The following is a 23,384-nucleotide window of genomic DNA, read 5'->3' on the forward strand; positions in this document are numbered from 1 at the left end:
CTCAGCGACAGCTTAATAAGAGGGGAGATGGTGCGTTTAACACACACGCACGCACACACACATACACACAGAAGATAGACCCACACACACAGCCACAGAGGCCAGGCTTACCAGGACAGGACATTGTGGTGGGGTTTGACAGTATTTATTATTAATATTATCCAATCAGTTTCTGTCTAACAGACTGCATGGAGACAGGTCAATGACTCACCCTGTCACAGGCCACTCACACACAGGTCCCTGCCCTGGACCAATGCAATTACATAACCATTTCAAATAAATCCTCTCATTCACTGTCTGAGTTTCCTCTCAAATAATCACAAGACCTGTTATAACCCCACCCCTCTGTCTCTCTCTCTCTCTCTGTCTCTCTCAATTTGTCTCTCTCTGTGTCTCTCTCTCCCTCTCAATTTCTCTGTGTCTCTCTCAATTTCTCTGTCTCTCTCTCAATTTCTCTGTCTTTCTCTCTTCCTCTCTCTCTTTCTCTCTGTCTCTCTCTGAGGCATAACAGTGGTCTGGAATACTGAGATAAAGCCATGAAGCAGAGATCACACACACTGTATTGTTCCAAACACACACAGCCCTTGGCTATACACCCGGTGCACTTTCCGTCAAAGTACACACACACACACACAAACACACACACACACACACACACAATCACAACCTTCAATGAGCAACCATGGTATTACCTGCCTTGCTGCCTCGCTCTAAACTAAGCTTGAAATCCTCATGCTAGTATCTGGGTATGAAGCCAGGCTGCATGTCATGTCTAGTTTTTCTGGCTAACACAGCTGTCATGGAGAACCACATGTTTTTCACCCAGATTATACATTCTTTGTGTTAACTGACCTGGGTTCAAATACTATTTTATATAGATTTTCTTCGTTTGATTGCGGTGGCCTGGCTTTAATGGACCAATAGAGTGGCTCAAAAATACAAAAACCCTGCCCATCTGGCGCTCCAGGCAGGCTAAAGCAAATTCTAAATGTATTCGGAAAATATCAAATAGTATTTGAACCCAGGTGTGTTGGGAAGTGGTAGGTTAGGATGATGGGGCTCTATAACTTCAGGGCCCGTATCCACAAAGTGTCTCAGAGTAAGACTGCTGATCCAGGATCATTAAGAATATATCAACCAGGGCTCTCCAACCCTGTTTCAGGAGGGTATCTGTTCCTGGAGAGGTTTCAGGAGGGTATCTGTTCCTGGAGAGGTTTCAGGAGGGTATCTGTTCCTGGAGAGGTTTCAGGAGGGTATCTGTTCCTGGAGAGGTTTCAGGAGGGTATCTGTTCCTGGAGAGGTTTCAGGAGGGTATCTGTTCCTGGAGAGGTTTCAGGAGGGCATCTGTTCCTGGAGAGGTTTCAGGAGGGCATCTGTTACCTGGAGAGGTTTCAGGAGGGTATCTGTTACCTGGAGAGGTTTCAGGAGGGTATCTGTTCCTGGAGAGGTTTCAGGAGGGTATCTGTTACCTGGAGAGGTTTCAGGAGGGTATCTGTTACCTGGAGAGGTTTCAGGAGGGTATCTGTTCCTGGAGAGGTTTCAGGAGGGTATCTGTTCCTGGAGAGGTTTCAGGAGGGTATCTGTTCCTGGAGAGGTTTCAGGAGGGTATCTGTTCCTGGAGAGGTTTCAGGAGGGTATCTGTTCCTGGAGAGGTTTCAGGAGGGTATCTCTCCAGGAACAGAGTTGGAGAACCCTGAGATAGACAGATCCTAGATCAGCACTCCTACTTTGAGACTCTTTGTGGAACGGGCCCTGGTGTCTGAGGGGTTCCCTCTTCTCGTACTGGCCCCTAGTGGTGGAAACTGGAACTGCTATGCAGATCTTTATATAAGGCTGATAGTGCAGTCAAACACTGTTGTGTTTCATATGCTACATCAGTGGGAATCAGTCTTCTACACTACAATAGTTGGTTAGGTTATAGCTTGTATTTGACTCCATTGGGTTAAAATGGTTTAGTTATAATGAAGTGGTAACACGAATTGTAATTTTTCTCTTTCAGGATACAACCATCCCTCACTCATTAAAGTGATGTCCAACCCCAACAATATGGTAGGTAGGTAGGGAGAGAGGGAGAGGGAGGGAGGGAGAGAGTAAATGCATTATGTGGGTTGAATGCTGTAACACAGAATATATTTTTTTGAAAAGTCCCATGATGCTAGTGACTGTTCATTACTGCTTATCACTTAACCATCACTTATTCACTTTACTTTAATAGAATATTTCAGTTGTTGTGTATATTACATTAGTTTAATTTGATGACTTTATTATCTCATTCCAAGTCATCATCTCATCTCTATAGAGCTGCTGTCTCTGCTGTCTGACAAAATCACTATTTTAGTGGTTCTTCATAGTAAATAAGGCTTTATGACTGCTGAATACCAACTATCAATCACTTAGATCATGTATTTTCAGGTAGAGATACCTTGCGAAGTAACTGCTCTCTATGAGCTCACAGAAAAAACCTAACGAAATGGAATCTCTCAGCACTAACTGTTATTGAAAACCAATCAGAAGACATTGGAGTTGAACATCTCTCCCCAGGTTTATCTGACAGTCCTGCTTAGTTCCCCATGTTTACCTCTTTCTCCCTTCCTCTCAGAGTGCGTTTGTGAACAGGCCAGCTCTTGGGATCATGCCACCCGAGAACTTTCCGGAAAAGCTGGCGGAAAGCCTTCTCTCAGTGAGTGCCACACACACGTTGAATACACTGGATCCTTTACTGAAAGACCAGAAACTAACTAGTGATGGATTCTAGCTGGACCCCACCGCTGTAGACTGACTTCCTCCATTTAAAAAGACCAGAAACTAACTAGTGATGGATTCTAGCTGGACCCCACCACTGTAGACTGGTTTCCTCCATTTAAAAAGACTAGAAACTAACTAGTGATGGATTCTAGCTGGACCCCACCGCTGTAGACTGGTTTCCTCCATTTAAAAAGACTAGAAACTAACTAGTGATGGATTCTAGCTGGACCCCACCGCTGTAGACTGGTTTCCTCCATTTAAAAAGACTAGAAACTAACTAGTGATGGATTCTAGCTGGACCCCACCACTGTAGACTGGTTTCCTCCATTTAAAAAGACTAGAAACTAACTAGTGATGGATTCTAGCTGGACCCCACCGCTGTAGACTGGTTTCCTCCATTTAAAAAGACTAGAAACTAACTAGTGATGGATTCTAGCTGGACCCCACCGCTGTAGACTGGTTTCCTCCATTTAAAAAGACTAGAAACTAACTAGTGATGGATTCTAGCTGGACCCCACCGCTGTAGACTGGTTTCCTCCATTTAAAAAGACTAGAAACTAACTAGTGATGGATTCTAGCTGGACCCCACCGCTGTAGACTGGTTTCCTCCATTTAAAAAGACTAGAAACTAACTAGTGATGGATTCTAGCTGGACCCCACTACTGTAGACTGGTTTCCTCCATTTAAAAAGACTAGAAACTAACTAGTGATGGATTCTAGCTGGACCCCACTACTGTAGACTGGTTTCCTCCATTTAAAAAGACTAGAAACTAACTAGTGATGGATTCTAGCTGGACCCCACCGCTGTAGACTGGTTTCCTCCATTTAAAAAGACTAGAAACTAACTAGTGATGGATTCTAGCTGGACCCCACTACTGTAGACTGACTTCCTCCATTTAAAAAGACTAGAAACTAACTAGTGATGGATTCTAGCTGGACCCCACTACTGTAGACTGGTTTCCTCCATTTAAAAAGACTAGAAACTAACTAGTGATGGATTCTAGCTGGACCCCACCGCTGTAGACTGGTTTCCTCCATTTAAAAAGACTAGAAACTAACTAGTGATGGATTCTAGCTGGACCCCACTACTGTAGACTGGTTTCCTCCATTTAAAAAGACTAGAAACTAACTAGTGATGGATTCTAGCTGGACCCCACTACTGTAGACTGGTTTCCTCCATCTTGTGGATAGTGCAATCCTTCTGACTGGACACCATCCAAAATGCTCCTTCTCTCTCCTCCCCACTTCTCCTTTCCTCCTCTGTCCAGGTTGCTCCTAGTGGTATGAGCCGTGTTCAGACCATGGCCTGTGGATCCTGCTCCAATGAGAATGCATACAAAGCCATGTTCATCTGGTACAGAGTGAGTACATACAAAGCCATGTTCATCTGGTACAGAGTGAGTACATACACTGAGTGTACAAAACATTAAGAACACCTGCTCTTTCAATCAAATATATTTCTAAAGCTCTTTTTTACATCAGCTGATGTCACAAAGTGTGACATAGACTGACCAGGTGTTATACATGACAAACATGACATAGACTGACCAGGTGTTATACATGGCAAAGACTGACCAGGTGTTATACATGACATACATGACAGACTGACCAGGTGTTATACATGACATACATGACAGACTGACCAGGTGTTATACATGACATAGATTGACCAGGTGTTATACATGACATAGATTGACCAGGTGTTATACATGACATAGATTGACCCGGTGTTATACATGACATACCTGACATAGACTGACCAGGTGGTATACATGACATAGACTGACCAGGTGTTATGCATGACATACCTGACATAGACTGACCAGGTGTTATACATGACATAGATTGACCAGGTGTTATACATGACATAGATTGACCAGGTGTTATATATATGTCTGTCTGTCTGTCTGTCTGTCTGTCTGTCTGTCTGTCTGTCTGTCTGTCTGTCTGTCTGTCTGTCTGTCTGTCTGTCTGTCTGTCTGTCTGTCTGTCTGTCTGTCTGTCTGTCTCAGAATAAGGAGAGAGGCCACAACATCCCCTCTGATGAAGACATGAGCTCCTGTATGATCAACCAGGTGGGTGAAATCTGTTTTATTAGTCGTGTGTACGGGATACACATGGTACACATCGTCCAATGAAATGCTTACTGGCAGGTTCCTTCTGGACAATGCAACAACAATAAGAACTTTTAAAAGATATGAATAGGAACATAAAGTAAATGTCTCAGTAGAATAAACATTTTAATATCAGTATAATACAGGAAGGAACAATTTATAGTCCAGTATTTACACATGTATTGGGGAAGGAGGGGATGAGGGGCAGTGTATAAACTGAGCAGTATAATCTGGTGTGTGTAAGGTGCGGAGAATCAGAGCAGGCCATGACCGGTGTTCATCATCACGTTCCTCTTGACTATTCTTTAGTAGCCACATTAAAATCTCTCTCTCTCGCTCTCTCTCGCTCTCTCTCGCTCTCTCTCGCTCTCAGAACCCTGGCTGTCCAGACCTCAGCATCCTGTCGTTTATGGGTGGATTTCATGGCAGGACAATGGGTCAGTAAGGTTAAATATTATTACACATCTTATTGTTGAATGAAAGTAAAATAACAGACCTGCCTCATCAGGTGGCGGCATTGCAGTTACAAGAAATCTCCATCCACCATGAGACCCACAAAGACCCAAAAGACATGTCTTCTAGTCACCTTACACTCCTAGGAGCTGTTTTATAGACCTAGACACTGAAACCCAAAATTACAGAGTTTGGTGCACATTCTGTCATGCTGGCGGGCGACTTCAATGTCCACCATGAAGACTGGCTGGGTAGCCGAACAACTGTCATGCTGGTTGCTGAGCCCGACAGCTTGCAAGCTGCTTAGGCCTACAACAGATTGTGGTTATTCCAACCAGAGGAGATCAAATCCTGGACCACATCATGACTGACCTTCCGACTGTGTCTACAACACTCGCCAACCTGGGCACCTCGGACCACAACCCTGTCCTAGTAAAGCTTGATCTGCCTGTATACAGAGACAATACTTACAAGAGGAAAGTGTGACAATACAACAAAGCCAGCTACTGGGGAATGCCAGGCTTTATCACATCCACTGACTGGCAGAAAGTCTTCTCTGAGGAAGATACGGAGAAGATGTATAACTAGATTACTGACATCACCCATGATGCCATGGAGCAATTCATCCCTAGCAGAACTGTCACCAGAAAGCCCGGGGGAAAAGTATGGTTTGATGAAAGACCAAGAGAGCAGCATGGATGAAGAAATGTCGCTTTTTTTTCCCCAACAGCTAAAAAAAGAAAATGCCGCCAACAAGCAGAAGTTTTCCCAGGCCAGACACATTCAACCAGACTGAGAAGCAAGCTAGAAGGAACCGTGATATCAAACTCACAAAGGAACTCACTGATAACACCCTAAGCAGCAAGAGATGGTGGAGGCTTGTCAACTCCCGCTCTGGAAGAGCTGCTAACTCTGATATCCCTGTCATCATACACCACGACGTAACACACATCACTGCATGGGACAGAGCAGAAGTGTTCTGTGAGGCTTTTGCACAGAAATGCCACCTACAAGATGCAAAAGACTCTTGCTCCATGTATGGAGTTTTCCTCTAGCTGCTCTATCGAGACCCATTCAAACCCCAAGGACATCAACAGGCTCCTGAAAAGCCTTAAGCCTGACAAAGACTGACAGCTCCACATAACCCAGATGTGAGCCAGTCGACATGGATTAGAATCTCACTGCCCTTTGACTTCCTACTTTCTCTTCCCCCGTTGTCCTGTCTGTTCCCCTACTGTCCTATCTGTTCAATAAAAATACAATAGAATACAAAAGGAGTGGGACTTCCCTATCCTGATCCACCATTCTGAGGACTGCTCTATCCTGATCCACCATTCTGAGGACTGCTCTATCCTGATCCACCATTCTGAGGACTGCTCTATCCTGATCCACCATTCTGAGGACAGCTCTATCCTGATCCACCATTCTGAGGAGAGCTCTATCCTGATCCACCATTCTGAGGACTGCTCTATCCTGATCACCATTCTGAGGACTGCTCTATCCTGATCACCATTCTGAGGACTGCTCTATCCTGATCCACCATTCTGAGGACAGCTCTATCCTGATCACCATTCTGAGGACTGCTCTATCCTGATCCACCATTCTGAGGACTGCTCTATCCTGATCCACCATTCTGAGGACTGCTCTATCCTGATCCACCATTCTGAGGACTGCTCTATCCTGATCCACCATTCTGAGGACTGCTCTATCCTGATCCACCATCCTGAGGACTTCCTGGTCCACCATCCTGAGGACTTCCTGGTCCACCATCCTGAGGACTTCCCTATCCTATCCACCATCCTGAGGACTTCCCTATCCTATCCACCATCCTGAGGACTTCCCTATCCTATCCACCATCCTGAGGACTTCCCTATCCTATCCACCATCCTGAGGACTTCCCTATCCTATCCACCATCCTGAGGACTTCCCTATCCTATCCACCATCCTGAGGACTTCCCTATCCTATCCACCATCCTGAGGACTTCCTGATCCACCATCCTGAGGACTGCCCTATCCTATCCACCATCCTGAGGACTGCCCTATCCTGATGTTTTTTATATTTTTTTTTATTGAACCTTTATTTAACTAGGCAAGTCAGTTAAGATCCACCATCCTGCGCTCTTGTTTAGTTTTACGGTAGCGTAACAGAATGTAACCTCGCAGGATCAGGATGCTCGAACGAGGGTAGGACTGCCCCACTCCTTAAAAACAACAACTCACCATGTCTGATCTGTTTTCAGGTTGCTTGGCAACGACGCACTCCAAGGCCATCCACAAGCTGGATGTGCCGTCATTTGATTGGCCGATCGCTCCCTTCCCTAAACTGAAGTACCCTCTGGAGGAGTTCACACGGGAGAACGCACAGGAAGAGGCCCGCTGCCTGGAGGAGGTGTGTGTGTGTGTGTGTGTGTGTGTGTGTGTGTGTGTGTGTGTGTGTTTAGGATTGAGTATTTTCCTGAGAATCTACCAATTTTCCCGGTATTCCCTTTCAAACTGGAAGTGCTATTTTAAAAGCATATAATACCAGCCCAAAAATAAAACTGACATAATTATACCACTGTAAATGGAAAAATAGACACATAATTATGCCACTGTAAATGGAGAAATAGACATGATTATACCACTGTAAATGGAGAAATAGACACATAATTATACCACTGTAAATGGAAAAATAGACACATGATTATACCACTGTAAATGGAGAAAGACACATGATTATACCACTGTAAATGGAAAAATAGACACATAATTATGCCACTGTAAATGGAGAAATAGACACATGATTATACCACTGTAAATGGAGAAATAGACACATGATTATACCACTGTAAATGGAGAAAGACACATAATTATACCACTGTAAATGGAAAAATAGACACATAATTATACCACTGTAAATGGAAAAAGACACATAATTATACCACTGTAAATGGAGAAAGACACATGATTATACCACTGTAAATGGAGAAATAGACACATTGATTCAATTGAATCAGTCTCAAAGTTCTATTGAAGTCACCACACTATTTGGTTGATAGTTTTAATGTAGGTCTATGAACCACTGACTGGTATAGTCTAGTTTTAATGTACAGTGAGGGAAAATAGTATTTGATCCCCTGCTGATTTTGTACGTTTGCCCACTGACAAAGAAATTATCAGTCTATAATTTTAATGGTAGGTTTATTTGAACAGTGAGCGTGTCACGGTTGTTGTCGGTGAATGAGGACCAATACGCAGCAGGTACGTGAATGCTCATCTTGATTTTTAATTATCTTCAAAACGAACATACAAAATCACAAAACACGAACGATCAACAAAAACAGTCTGGTAAGGCACAAGGCGAAACACAGAACAATCACCCACAAATCACACATACAAACACACCCTAATATATGGAACTCTCAATCAAAGGCAGATAGACAACACCTGCCTTCAACTGAGAGTCCCAACCCCAATCAACCAAACATAGAAACACACAAACTAGACTAACCATAGAATTAACTAAACATAAACCAAAACCCGGAATTACTAAATCAAACACCCTTTACACAAACACACCACCCCGAACCACATAAAACAAATACCCCCTGCCACGCCCTGACCAAACTACAAAACAATTAACCTTATATACTGGCCAGGACGTGACAGTACCCCCCCCTTAAAGGTGCTACCCCAGAAGCACCTTAACAAAAAATAACCCCAAGCAACACCAACAAAAAGTCCCCTTTTCTAAAGGGAGGGAAGGGAGGGTGGCTGCCGTCAACGACGGCACTGTGCTACACCCCCCCTCCCCAACCCACCTATTTCTGGAGGTGGCTCTGGTTCCGGCCGTTCCAGGCTGTCGGGCCACTCTGGCATCGCCGAGGGGCAGTCGGGCAATTCGGGACAGTCTGGGCAGTCAGGGCAGTCTGGCCACTCCGGCAGTTCAGGGCAGTCTGGCCACTCCGGCAGTTCAGGGCAGTCTGGCCACTCCGGCAGTTCAGGGCAGTCTGGCCACTCCGGCAGTTCAGGGCAGTCTGGCCACTCCGGCAGTTCAGGGCAGTCTGGCCACTCCGGCAGTTCAGCGCAGTCTGGCCACTCCGGCAGTTCAGCGCAGTCTGGCCACTCCGGCAGTTCAGCGCAGTCTGGCCACTCCGGCAGTTCAGCGCAGTCTGGCCACTCCGGCAGTTCAGCGCAGTCTGGCCACTCCGGCAGTTCAGCGCAGTCTGACCACTCCGGCAGTTCAGCGCAGTCTGACCACTCCGGCAGTTCAGCGCAGTCTGACCACTCCGGCAGTTCAGCGCAGTCTGACCTCTCTGGCGACTGTTGACTGGCGGGCAGCTCTGACGACTGTTGACTGGCGGGCAGCTCTGACGATGACTGTTGACTGGCGGGCAGCTCTGACGATGACTGTTGACTGGCGGGCAGCTCTGACGATGACTGTTGACTGGCGGGCAGCTCTGACGATGACTGTTGACTGGCGGGCAGCTCTGACGATGACTGTTGACTGGCGGGCAGCTCTGACAATGACTGTTGACTGGCGGGCGGCTCTGACGATGACTGTTGACTGGCGGGCAGATCTGATGATGACTGTTGACTGGCGGGCAGCTCTGATGAAGACTGTTGACTGGCGGGCAGCTCTGATGATGACTGTTGACTGGCGGGCAGCTCTGATGAAGACTGTTGACTGGCGGGCAGCTCTGATGAAGACTGTTGACTGGCGAGGCTGGGTTGACGCACTTGTAGCCTGGTGCGTGGTGCTGGTACTGGGCTTACCAGATTATGTACACGCACCTCCAGGCTAGTGCGGGGAGCGGGAACAGGACGAGTCGGACTGGGTTGACGCACTTCCGGGTCCGCACGAGAGACAGGAGCTGGAAACCCAGGGCTATGGAGGCGCACAGCCGGTCTAGATCTTACCTCCTGCACAACCCGCCTTGGCTGGATGGAACTAGTAGCCCTGTACGAGCGGGGTGCTCGTACAGGGCAGACTGGGCTGTGCAGGGGCCTGATGGTAGCCGTGCGTAGAGCGGGAGTTGGGTAGCCTGGTCCTCGGAGGCGTACCGGCGACCAGATGCGCTGCGCAGGCATCCTCCTACCAGGCTGGATGCCCGCTCTAGCACGGCACCTGCGAGGGGCTGGAATAACGCGCACCGGACTGTGCGTGCGTATGGGTGAGATAGTGCGCTCCTCAGCGAAACATAGCGCTCTCCACCCCATACGCTCCTCCATATAACCACGAGTAGCTGGCTTCCGGCTCTTCTTACGCCTAGCCAAACTACCCGTGTGCCCCCCCAAAAAAATTTCTTGGGGGTGCCTCTCGTGCTTCTCCTTCAGCGCGTACTTGGCCTCGTACCACCGCCTCTCTGCCTTGGCTGCCTCAATTTCCCACTGCGGGCGTCGATAATCCCCAGCCTGGTGCCAAGGTCCGGCCCCGTCCAGAACTTCCTCCCAAGTCCACTTCTCCCGCCAGTCCAACTCGAACTCCGTCTGCTCCTTCCTCTGCTGCTTGGTCCTTTGGTGGTGGGTGATTCTGTCACGGTTGTTGTCGGTGAATGAGGACCAATACGCAGCAGGTACGTGAATGCTCATCTTGATTTTTAATTATCTTCAAAACGAACATACAAAATAACAAAACACGAACGATCAACAAAAACAGTCTGGTAAGGCACAAGGCGAAACACAGAACAATCACCCACAAATCACACATACAAACACACCCTAATATATGGAACTCTCAATCAAAGGCAGATAGACAACACCTGCCTTCAACTGAGAGTCCCAACCCCAATCAACCAAACATAGAAACACACAACCTAGACTAACCATAGAATTAACTAAACATAAACCAAAACCCGGAATTACTAAATCAAACACCCTTTACACAAACACACCACCCCGAACCACATAAAACAAATACCCCCTGCCACGCCCTGACCAAACTACAAAACAATTAACCTTATATACTGGCCAGGACGTGACAGAGCGACAGAATAACAACCAAAAAATCCAGAAAAACGCATGTCAAAAATTGTATAAATTGATTTGCATTTTAATGAGGGAAATAAGTATTTGACCCCCTCTCAATCAGAAAGATTTCTGTCTCCCAGGTGTCTTTTATACAGGTAACGAGCTGAGATTAGGAGCACACTCTTAAAGGGAGTGCTCCTAATCTCAGCTTGTTACCTGTGTAAAAGACACCTGTCCACAGAAGCAATCAATCAATCAGATTCCAAACTCTCCACCATGGCCAAGACCAAAGAGCTCTCCAAGGATGTCAGGGACAAGATTGTAGACCTACACAAGGCTGGATGGGCTACAAGACCATCGCCAAGCAGCTTGGTGAGAAGGTGACAACAGTTGGTGTGATTATTCGCAAATGGAAGAAACACAAAAGAACTGTCAATCTCCCTCTGCCTGGGGCTCTATGCAAGATCTCACCTCGTGGAGTTGCAATGATCATGAGAACGGTGAGGAATCAGCCCAGAACTACACGGGAGGATCTTGTCAACGATCTCAAGGCAGCTGGGACCATAGTCACCAAGAAAACAATTGGTAACACACTACGCCGTGAAGGACTGAAATCCTGCAGCGCCCGCAAGGTCCCCCTGCTCAAGAATACATATACATGCCCATCAGAAGTTTGCCAATGAACATCTGAATGATTCAGAGGACAACTGGGTGAAAGTGAAAGTCAGATGAGACCAAAATGGAGCTCTTTGGCATCAACTTAACTCGCCGTGTTTGGAGGAGAAGGAATGCTGCCTATGACCCCAAGAACACCATCCCCACCGTCAAACATGGAGGTGGAAACATTGTGCTTTGGGGGTGTTTTTCTGCTAAGGGGACAGGACAACTTCACCGCATCAAAGGGACGATGGACGGGGCCATGTACCGTCAAATCTTGGGTGAGAACCTCCTTCCCTCAGCCAGGGCATTGAAAATGGGTCGTGGATGGGTATTCTAGCATGACAATGACCCAAAACACATGGCCAAGGCAACAAAGGAGTGGCTCAAGAAGAAGCACATTAAGGTCCTGGAGTGGCCTAGCCAGTCTCCAGACCTTAATCCCATAGAAAATCTGTGGAGGGATCTGAAGGTTCGAGTTTCCAAACGTCAGCCTCGAAACCTTAATGACTTGGAGAAGATCTGCAAAGAGGAGTGGAACAAAATCCCTCCTGAGATGTGTGCAAACCTGGTGGCCAACTACAAGAAACCTCTGACCTCTGTGATTGCCAACAAGGGTTTTGCCACCAAGTACTAAGTCATGTTTTGCAGAGGGGTCAAATACTTATTTCCCTCATTAAAATGCAAATAATTTTATAACATTTTTGACATGCCTTTTTCTGGATTTTTTTGTTATTCTGTCTCTCACTGTTCAAATAAACCTACTATTAAAATTATAGACTGATCATTTCTTTGTAAGTGGGCAATCGTACAAAATCAACAGGGGATCAAATACTTTTTTCCCTCACTGTAGGTCTATGAACCACTGAATGGTATAGACTAGTTTTAATGTAGGTCTATGAACCACTGACTGGTATAGTCTAGTTTTAATGTAGGTCTATGAACCACTGTTGTATGACTGGTTTAGTCTAGTTTTAATGTAGGTCTATGAACCACTGTTGTATGACTGGTTTAGTCTAGTTTTAATGTAGGTCTATGAACCACTGTTGTATGACTGGTATAGTCTAGTTTTAATGTAGGTCTATGAACCACTGTTGTATGACTGGTTTAGTCTAGTTTTAATGTAGGTCTATGAACCACTGTTGTATGACTGGTTTAGTCTAGTTTTAATGTAGGTCTATGAACCACTGTTGTATGACTGGTTTAGTCTAGTTTTAATGTAGGTCTATGAACCACTGTTGTATGACTGGTTTAGTCTAGTTTTAATGTAGGTCTATGAACCACTGTTGTATGACTGGTTTAGTCTAGTTTTAATGTAGGTCTATGAACCACTGTTGTATGACTGGTTTAGTCTAGTTTTAATGTAGGTCTATGAACCACTGTTGTATGACTGGTTTAGTCTAGTTTTAATGTAGGTCTATGAACCACTGTTGTATGACTGGTTTAGTCTAGTTTTAATGTAGGTCTATGAACCACTGTTGTATGACTGGTTTAGTCTAGTTTTAATGTAGGTCTATGAACCACTGTTGGCCGACTAGTAAAATATGATGAGGTTATTACAGTCTAGTGAAAATTCAATTTATTTTAGCCTACCTTTAACTGAAAGATGAAGCTTGGTCCTTTTCTCTCTCCTTACACCTGGCTATCGGGGGAATCAGGGAAGGTTGTGGCAGTTTTTTTATTTCTCTTGTTGTGGTGATTTATTCAGAGGGAACTTTTCTGATTCTTTTCTCAAACCGATCAGCTGTAGCGGAGATTCAGTACCATGGATAGCAAGGTGGTTTATCAATTGCCCGCGTATCTAAACCCACTGTGAATCATACGCCATTCTAAGTTTGGCTATGTTTCATATAAAAGATAACCTTTACTTGTTAGCATTCGTTATCAGTTGTTAGCATTCGTTATCAGTTGTTAGCATTCGTTATCAGTTGTTAGCATTCATTATCAGTGGTTAGCATTTGTTAGCCTAAAAATCTATGGTAGGCATATTTCTAGCAATAAAGTCAATGATAATCTCTCAAGACTTTGTTTTTAAAAATGTATTTAGTCACGGAATAAAATAATGAAACGTGAGCCTTCTGGCTACACAAACTTGGACTGTATAATAAGATGTTGTAAACAAGTCCAGACCCTGAGACATTACTGTTTTTCTTTATTACTCTACACCATTATCTCTTTTTCATTTTCACAAAACTTTCTTGTTCAATTTGAGTTCATTAAAAGACACTCTGTTCTCCCATTATTTTTCTACCCAATTTCGTGGTGTCCAATTGGTAGTTAGTCTTGTCCCATCGCTGCAACTCCCGTACGGACTTGGGAGAGGTGAAGGTCGAGAGCCTTGCGTCCTCCGAAACACAACCCAACCTAGCCGCACTGCTTCTTGACACAACGCACATCCAACCCGGAAGCCAGCAGCACCAATGTGTCGGAGGAAACACCGTACACCTGGCGACCGTGTCAGCGTGCACTGCGCCCGGCCCGCCACAGGAGTCGCTAGAGCGCGATGGGATAAGGATATCCCTGCCGGCCAAACCCTCCCCTAACCCGGACAACACTGGGCCAATGTAGGCACTGCCCCATGGGTCTCTGGGTCAAAAACAGACTGTCAGAAACAGAGTAAATATAGGTAGGTTACTGTGATTGTAGCTGACTGATTCTCAAGACCCAGCCAAGCATTCTACACACAACTTAGGCTATAGGCTACGTAAATCAACCTGGTGGGCCTACCCCGTAGTAAACAAACTAACAAACAAAATCATAGGCTATAGGCTGTACCTGTGGGCTCTCAAAAAGCACAGTGCACCAATGCTTCCTGGTTTCTGATCTTGGTCACAAATTGGCCACAGACTGGGGTGGCTTGGATCGTGGCGAGTGCCTCAAACCGCTGCTGCAGGTATTTTGACCTGTGTGTGTGTTTGTGTGTGTGTGTGTGTGTGTGTACCAGGTAGAGGACCTGATAGTCCAGTGGCGTCAGAAGGGCCGGCCGGTGGCTGGGATAGTGATTGAACCCATCCAGGCTGAGGGAGGAGACAACCACGCAACACCGGACTTCTTCAAGAAGCTACGGAACATCGCACGCAAGGTTGGCTGGAGAGAGAGGGAGGAGAGTGTGGAGGGGGGGAGAGTCATACACAAGGTAGTCTGGAGAGGGAGGAAGGGGATGAGAGTCATACACAAGGTTGTCTGGAGAGGGAGGAAGGGGTGAGAGTCAAATACAAGGTACAGTGCCTTGCAAAAGTATTCACCCCCTTGGCGTTTTTCCTATTTTGTTGAATTACAACCTGTAATTTCATTGGATTTTTATTTGGATTTCATGTGATGGACATACACAAAATAGTCCAAATTGGTGAAGTGAAATGAAAAAAAATACTTGTTTCAAAAAAGTCTAAAAAATAAAAAACGGAAAAGTGGTGCGTGCATGTGTATTCACCCCCTTTGCTATGAAGCCCCTAAATAAGATCTGGTGAGACCAATTACCTTCAGAAGTCAAATATTTTGTTAAATAAAGTCCACCTGTGTGCAATCTAAGTGTCACATGATCTGTCACATGATCTCAGTATATATACACACCTGTTCTGAAAGGCCCCAGAGTCTGCAACACCACTAAGCAAGGGGCACCACCAAGCAAGCGGCACCATGAAGACCAAGGAGCTCTCCAAACAGGTCAGGGACAAAGTTGTGGAGAAGTACAGATCAGGGTTGGGTTACAAAAAAAATATCAAACTTTGAACATCCCACAGAGCACCATTTAAATCCATTATTAAAAAATTGAAAGAATATGGCATCACAACAAACCTGCCAAGAGAGGGCCGCCCACCAAAACTCACGGACCAGGCAAGGAGGGCATTAATCAGAGAGGCAACAAAGAGACCAAAGATAACCCTGAAGGAGCTGCAAAGCTCCACAGCGGAGATTGGAGTATCGGTCCATAGGACCACTTTAAGCCGTACACTCCACGGAGCTGGGCTTTACGGAAGAGTGGCCAGAAAAAAAGCCATTGCTTAAAGAAAGAAATAAGCAAACACGTTTGGTGTTCGCCAAAAGGCATGTGGGAGACTCCCCAAACATATGGAAGAAGGTACTCTGGTCAGATGAGACTAAAATTGAGCTTTTTGGCCATCAAGGAAAGTGCTATTTCTGGCGCAGACCCAACACCTCTCATCACCCCGAGAATACCATCCCCACAGTGAAGCATGGTGGTGGCAGCACACTGTGGGGGTGTTTTTCATCGGCAGGGACTGGGAAACTGGTCAGAATTGAAGGAATGATGGATGGCGCTAAATACAGGGAAATTCTTGAGGAAAACCTGTTTCAGTCTTCCAGAGATTTGAGACTGGGACGGAGGTTCACCTTCCAGCAGGACAATGACCCTAAGCATACTGCTAAAGCAACACTTGAGTGGTTTAAGGAGAAACATTTAAATGTCTTGGAATGGCTGAGTCAAAGCCTTCAATCCAATTGAGAATATGTGGTATGACTTAAAGATTGCTGTACACCAGCGGAACCCATCCAACTTGAAGGAGCTGGAGCAGTTTTGCCTTGAAGAATGGGCAAAAATCCCAGTGGCTAGATGTGCTAAGCTTATGGAGACATACCCCAATACCTTGCAGCTGTAATTACTGCAAAAGGTGCCTCTACAAAGTATTGATTTTGGGGGGGTGAATAGTTATGCACGTTCAAGTTTTCAGTTTGTCTTATTTCTTGTCTGTTTCACAATGAAAAATATTTTGCATCTTCAAAGTGGTAGGCATGTTGTATAAATCAAATTATACAAACTCCCCAAAAATCTATTTTAATTCTAGGTTGTAAGGCAACAAAATAGGAAAAATGCCAAAGGGGTGAATACTTTCACAAGCCACTGTAGTCTGGAGAGGGAGGAAGGGGGTGAGAGTCATACACAAGGTAGTCTGGAGAGGGAGGAAGGGGGTGAGAGTCATACACAAGGTAGTCTGGAGAGGGAGGAAGGGGGTGAGAGTCATACACAAGGTAGTCTGGAGAGGGAGGGGATGAGAGTCATACACAAGGTAGTCTGGAGAGGGAGGGGATGAGAGTCATACACAAGGTAGTCGGGAGAGGGAGGGAGGGGATGAGAGTCATACACAAGGTAGTCTGGAGAGGGAGGGAGGGGATTAGAGTCATACAGTGGGGGGGAAAGTATTTGATCCCCTGCTGATTTTGTACATTTGCCCACTGATAAAGAAAGGATCAGTCTATAATTTTAATGGTAGGTTTATTTGAACAGTGAGAGACAGAATAACAACAAAAATATTGAGAAAAACGCATGTCAAAAATGTTATAAATTGATTTGCATTTTAATGAGGGAAATAAGTATTTGACCCCGTCTCAATCAGAAAGATTTCTGGCTCCCAGGTGTCTTTTATACAGGTAACGAGCTGAGATTAGGAGCACACTCTTAAAGGGAGTGCTCCTAACCGCAGCTTGTTACCTGTAAAAAAGACACCTGTCCACAGAAGCAATCAATCAATCAGATTCCAAACTCTCCACCATGGCCAAGACCAAAGAGCTCTCCAAGGATGTCAGGGACAAGATTGTAGACATACACAAGGCTGGAATGGGCTACAAGACCATTGCCAAGCAGCTTGGTGAGAAGGTGACAACATTTGGTGCGATTATTCGCAAATGGACGAAACACAAAAGAACTGTCAATATCCCTCGGCCTGGGACTCCAATACAAGAGCTCACCTCGTGGGGTTGCAATGATCATGAGAACGGTGAGGAATCAGCCCAGAACTACATGGGAGGATCTTGTCAATGATCTCAAGGCAGCTGGGACCATAGTCACCAAGAAAACAATTGGTAACACACTACGCCGTGAAGGACTGAAATCCTGCAGCGCCCGCAAGGTCCCCCTGCTCAAGAATACATATACATGCCCGTCTGAAGTTTGCCAATGAACATCTGAATGATTCAGAGGACAACTGGTGAAAGTGTTGTGGTCAGATGAGACCAAAATGGAGCTCTTTGGCATCAACTCAACTCGCGTGTTTGGAGGAGGAGGAATGCTGCCTATGACCCCAAGAACACCATCTCCACCGTCAAACATGGAGGTGGAAACATTATGCTTTGGGGGTGTTTTTCTGCTAAGGGAACAGGCCAACTTCACCGCATCATTTGACGGGGCCATATACCGTCAAATCTTGGGTGAGAACCTCCTTCCCCAGCCAGGGCATTGAAAATGGGTCGTGGATAGGTATTCCAGCATGACAATGACCCAAAACACACGGCCAAGGCAACAAAGGAGTGGCTCAAGAAGAAGCACATTAAGGTCCTGGAGTGGCCTAGCCAGAAAATCTGTGGAGGGAGCTGAACGTTCGAGTTGCCAAACATCAGGCTCGAAACCTTAATGACTTGGAGAAGATCTGCAAAGAGGAGTGGAACAAAATCCCTCCCGAGATGTGTGCAAACCTGGTGGCCAACTACAAGAAACGTCTGAACTCTGATTGCCAACAAGGGTTTTGCCACCAAGTACTAAGTCATGTTTTGCAGAGGGGTCAAATACTTATTTCCCTCATTAAAATGCTAATCATTTTATAACATCTTTGACATGCGTTTTTCTGGATTTTTTTGTTGTTATTCTGTCTCTCACTGTTCAAATAAACCTACCATTAAAATTATAGACTGATAATTTCTTTGTAAGTGGGCAAAGGTACAAAATCAGCAGGGGATCAAATACTTTTTTCCCTCCACTGTACACAAGGCAGTCTGAAGAGGGAGGGAGGGAGGGAGGGAGGGAGGGAGGGAGGGAGGGAGGGAGGGAGGGAGGGAGGGAGGGAGGGAGGGGATGAGAGTCATACACAAGGCAGTCTGGAGAGGGAGGGAGGGGATGAGAGTCATACACAAGGTAGTCTGGAGAGGGAGGGGATGAGAGTCATACACAAGGTAGGGTTGGGCAATATGGCCAAAATCTCATATCCCGATATAGGTAATTTCATATCCCGATAACGTTTTATATCACGATATAGCACATTTTCGGTAAATTCAATTAATAAATAGTTTATATAAAATTACCACATGTAAAGGCCTATTTCTTATTACATTTTTAATTAAACTCAACAAATAAAAGGTACTTACTCATATTTGATTATTTCTCCTTTTATTTAGAACCTTTGTTTTGAGCACTCGACTGTACTTTTTTGGGTCTCATCCATAGACTCTCTCCGTACTGTTTCACATGATTCTTGTTTAGGTGGTAAAGGAGGTTAGTGGTGTTTGAGCCTGTTGTCGGGACCGGTCTGCGACATATTTAGTAGTGGATGGTTTTCTGGTCCGTGTCAGACGTTTCATAACCAAACCACGTCCATGCAACCGAAGTAGCCCCTCTTCTAGGTACGAGCTCCGTGTCTCTGTGCTCTGTGTCACATTCACTCTCTTTCATGTTTGTTTGTGTAGCAAATTTCCTTACACAACGCAAAGCGTCGTCCAATTGACTAAAAATATTGCCATAAATAGTGTGATTTGCGACACAATGAAATAAACGATAGAGCATAATATGAAACGATAGTCGTTTTTCTATCATCACACGATATATATCGTCATATCGCCCAGCCCTAACACATGGTAGTCTGGGGTGACACTGAAATAAAGTCCATCCATCAATCATGGAAGGAACAAAACATCTTCCCCTCCTCTCCCCTCTCTCAGCATGGCTGTGCGTTCCATTTGGATGAGGTGCAGACAGGTGGAGGAGCTACCGGGAAGTTCTGGGCTCATGAACACTGGGGGATGGACGACCCTGCTGACATCGTCTCCTTCAGCAAGAAGATGCTCACTGGAGGTTTTTACCATAAAGACGAGCTGCAGGCAGACAAGGTAACACACACACACAGGACACACACACACACACACACACACACACACACACACACACACACACACACACACACACACACACACACACACACAGGCGTATAAGGTACACACAGGACACAGACATGCACACACACCCAAACACACTTTGTTTACGTGTACAATGTATAACCTTATTATAGCTGTGTGTGTTTTCTTTCCCAGGCCTACCGTATCTTTAACACGTGGATGGGTGACCCGTCTAAGAACCTGTTCCTGGCTGAGGTTCTAAACGTGATCCGCAGAGAGAACCTTCTGGAGGAGGTGACCCGCTCTGGGAAGACTCTGCTACAGGGACTCTACCAACTACAGGTACTAGAGACTCTACCAACTACAGGTACCAGAGACTCTACCAACTACAGGTACTAGAGACTCTACCAACTACAGGTACTAGAGACAGAGACTCTACCAACTACAGGTACTAGAGACTCTACCAACTACAGGTACCAGAGACTCTACCAACTACAGGTACTAGAGACAGAGACTCTACCAACTACAGGTACTAGAGACTCTACCAACTACAGGTACCAGAGACTCTACCAACTACAGGTACTAGAGACAGAGACTCTACCAACTACAGGTACTAGAGACAGAGACTCTACCAACTACAGGTACTAGAGACTCTACCAACTACAGGTACTAGAGACTCTACCAACTACAGGTACTAGAGACCGAGACTCTACCAACTACAGGTACTAGAGACAGAGAGACTACCAACTACAGGTACTAGAGACAGAGAGACTACCAACTACAGGTACTAGAGACAGAGAGACTACCAACTACAGGTACTAGAGACAGAGAGACTACCAACTACAGGTACTAGAGACAGAGAGACTACCAACTACAGGTACCAGAGACTCTATAAAACTACAGCTACCAGAGACTCTACCAACTACAGGTACCAGAGACAGAGACTCTACCAACTACAGGTACTAGAGACTCTACCAACTACAGGTACTAGAGACAGAGACTCTACCAACTACAGGTACTAGAGACAGAGACTCTACCAACTACAGGTACCAGAGACTCTATAAAACTACAGGTACCAGAGACTCTACCAACTACAGGTACCAGAGACTCTACCAACTACAGGTACCAGAGACTCTACCAACTACAGGTACCAGAGAGAGAGACTCTACCAACTACAGGTACTAGAGACAGAGACTCTACCAACTACAGGTACTAGAGACAGAGACTCTACCAACTACAGGTACCAGAGACAGAGACTCTACCAACTACAGGTACCAGAGACAGAGACTCTACCAACTACAGGTACTAGAGACTCTACCAACTACAGGTACCAGAGACAGAGACTCTACCAACTACAGGTACCAGAGACTCTACCAACTACAGGTACCAGAGACTCTACCAACTACAGGTACTAGAGACTCTACCAACTACAGGTACCAGAGACTCTACCAACTACAGGTACCAGAGACTCTACCAACTACAGGTACCAGAGACTCTACCAACTACAGGTACCAGAGACTCTACCAACTACAGGTACCAGAGACTCTACCAACTACAGGTACCAGAGACTCTACCAACTACAGGTACCAGAGACTCTACCAACTACAGGTACCAGAGACAGAGACTCTACCAACTACAGGTACTAGAGACAGAGACTCTACAAACTACAGGTACTAGAGACTCTACCAACTACAGGTACTAGAGACTCTACCAACTACAGGTACTAGAGACTCTACCAACTACAGGTACTAGAGACTCTACCAACTACAGGTACTAGAGACTCTACCAACTACAGGTACCAGAGACTCTACCAACTACAGGTACCAGAGACTCTACCAACTACAGGTACTAGAGACTCTACCAACTACAGGTACTAGAGACTCTACCAACTACAGGTACTAGAGACTCTACCAACTACAGGTACTAGAGACTCTACCAACTACAGGTACTAGAGACTCTACCAACTACAGGTACTAGAGACTCTACCAACTACAGGTACTAGAGACTCTACCAACTACAGGTACTAGAGACTCTACCAACTACAGGTACTAGAGACTCTACCAACTACAGGTACCAGAGACTCTACCAACTACAGGTACTAGGTACCAGAGACTCTACCAACTACAGGTACTAGAGACAAAGACTCTACCAACTACAGGTACTAGAGACAAAGACTCTACCAACTACAGGTACTAGAGACAAAGACTCTAGCAACTACAGGTACCAGAGACTCTAGCAACTACAGGTACCAGAGACTCTACCAACTACAGGTACCAGAGACTCTACCAACTACAGGTACCAGAGACTCTACCAACTACAGGTACCAGAGACTCTACCAACTACAGGTACTAGAGACTCTACCAACTACAGGTACCAGAGACTCTACCAACTACAGGTACCAGAGACTCTACCAACTACAGGTACCAGAGACTACCAACTACAGGTACCAGAGACTCTACCAACTACAGGTACCAGAGACTCTACCAACTACAGGTACCAGAGACTCTACCAACTACAGGTACCAGAGACTCTACCAACTACAGGTACCAGAGACTCTACCAACTACAGGTACCAGAGACTCTACCAACTACAGGTACCAGAGACTCTACCAACTACAGGTACCAGAGACTCTACCAACTACAAGTACCAGAGACTCTACCAACTACAGGTACCAGAGACAGAGACTCTACCAACTACAGGTACCAGAGACTCTACCAACTACAGGTACCAGAGACTCTACCAACTACAGGTACCAGAGACTCTACCAACTACAGGTACCAGAGACTCTACCAACTACAGGTACCAGAGACTCTACCAACTACAGGTACCTGAGACTCTTCCAACTACAGGTACCAGAGACTCTACCAACTACAGGTTCCAGAGACTCTACCAACTACAGGTTCCAGAGACTCTACCAACTACAGGTACCAGAGACTCTACCAACTACATGTACCAGAGACAGAGACTCTACCAACTACAGGTACCAGAGACTCTACCAACTACAGGTACCAGAGACAGAGACTCTACCAACTACAGGTACTAGAGACAGAGACTCTACCAACTACAGGTACCAGAGACAGAGACTCTACCAACTACAGGTACCAGAGACTCTACCAACTACAGGTACCAGAGACAGAGACTCTACCAACTACAGGTACCAGAGACTCTACCAACTACAGGTACTAGAGACAGAGACTCTACCAACTACAGGTACTAGAGACAGAGACTCTACCAACTACAGGTACTAGAGACAGAGACTCTACCAACTACAGGTACCAGAGACTCTATAAAACTACAGGTACCAGAGACGTTGTGTGTGCATGCTAACGTCTGTGCCTCTCCTTCAGGACCAGTACCCTAACCTGTTGAGCAGTGCTCGGGGACAGGGGACATTCTGTGCCATCGACATCCGTGATGACGCCACACGCAACAGCATCATCCTCAAAGCCCGGGACAAGGGTAAGAGAGACTATTCACACACACACACAGATGGATGGATTGATAGGGACACACCCGTGTACAAACACACAACCCACACACACAGATATGGACAGACAGACAGAAACACCTGCGTACACACTCATATCCACACTCCACGCTGGTGATGTTCTGTGTAACCTCTATCTTCTC

The 23,384-nt window shown here is 45.7% G+C and overlaps 1 protein-coding gene across 2 annotated transcripts in view; it reads left to right on the forward strand.

Annotated features, from left to right (window-relative positions):
* The window catches only part of LOC106592407 (4-aminobutyrate aminotransferase, mitochondrial), a 60,736-nt gene that overhangs the window by 35,468 nt on the left and 1,884 nt on the right, over positions 1-23,384 (forward strand). The window contains exons 6-15 of one of the 2 annotated variants that reach the window (XM_045719679.1): positions 2,000-2,049; positions 2,600-2,680; positions 4,014-4,142; positions 4,758-4,820; positions 5,233-5,296; positions 7,553-7,701; positions 14,863-15,000; positions 19,581-19,748; positions 19,950-20,096; positions 23,102-23,213. In XM_045719679.1, the coding sequence (XP_045575635.1) occupies positions 2,000-2,049; positions 2,600-2,680; positions 4,014-4,142; positions 4,758-4,820; positions 5,233-5,296; positions 7,553-7,701; positions 14,863-15,000; positions 19,581-19,748; positions 19,950-20,096; positions 23,102-23,213 (1,101 nt within the window). The remainder of the gene's footprint in view (positions 1-1,999; positions 2,050-2,599; positions 2,681-4,013; positions 4,143-4,757; positions 4,821-5,232; positions 5,297-7,552; positions 7,702-14,862; positions 15,001-19,580; positions 19,749-19,949; positions 20,097-23,101; positions 23,214-23,384) is intronic. The other variant, XM_045719680.1, reaches the window with a different exon arrangement.

Source organism: Salmo salar, chromosome ssa06 (assembly GCF_905237065.1).
Source record: "Salmo salar chromosome ssa06, Ssal_v3.1, whole genome shotgun sequence".
Taxonomy (NCBI): Eukaryota; Metazoa; Chordata; class Actinopteri; order Salmoniformes; family Salmonidae; genus Salmo; species Salmo salar.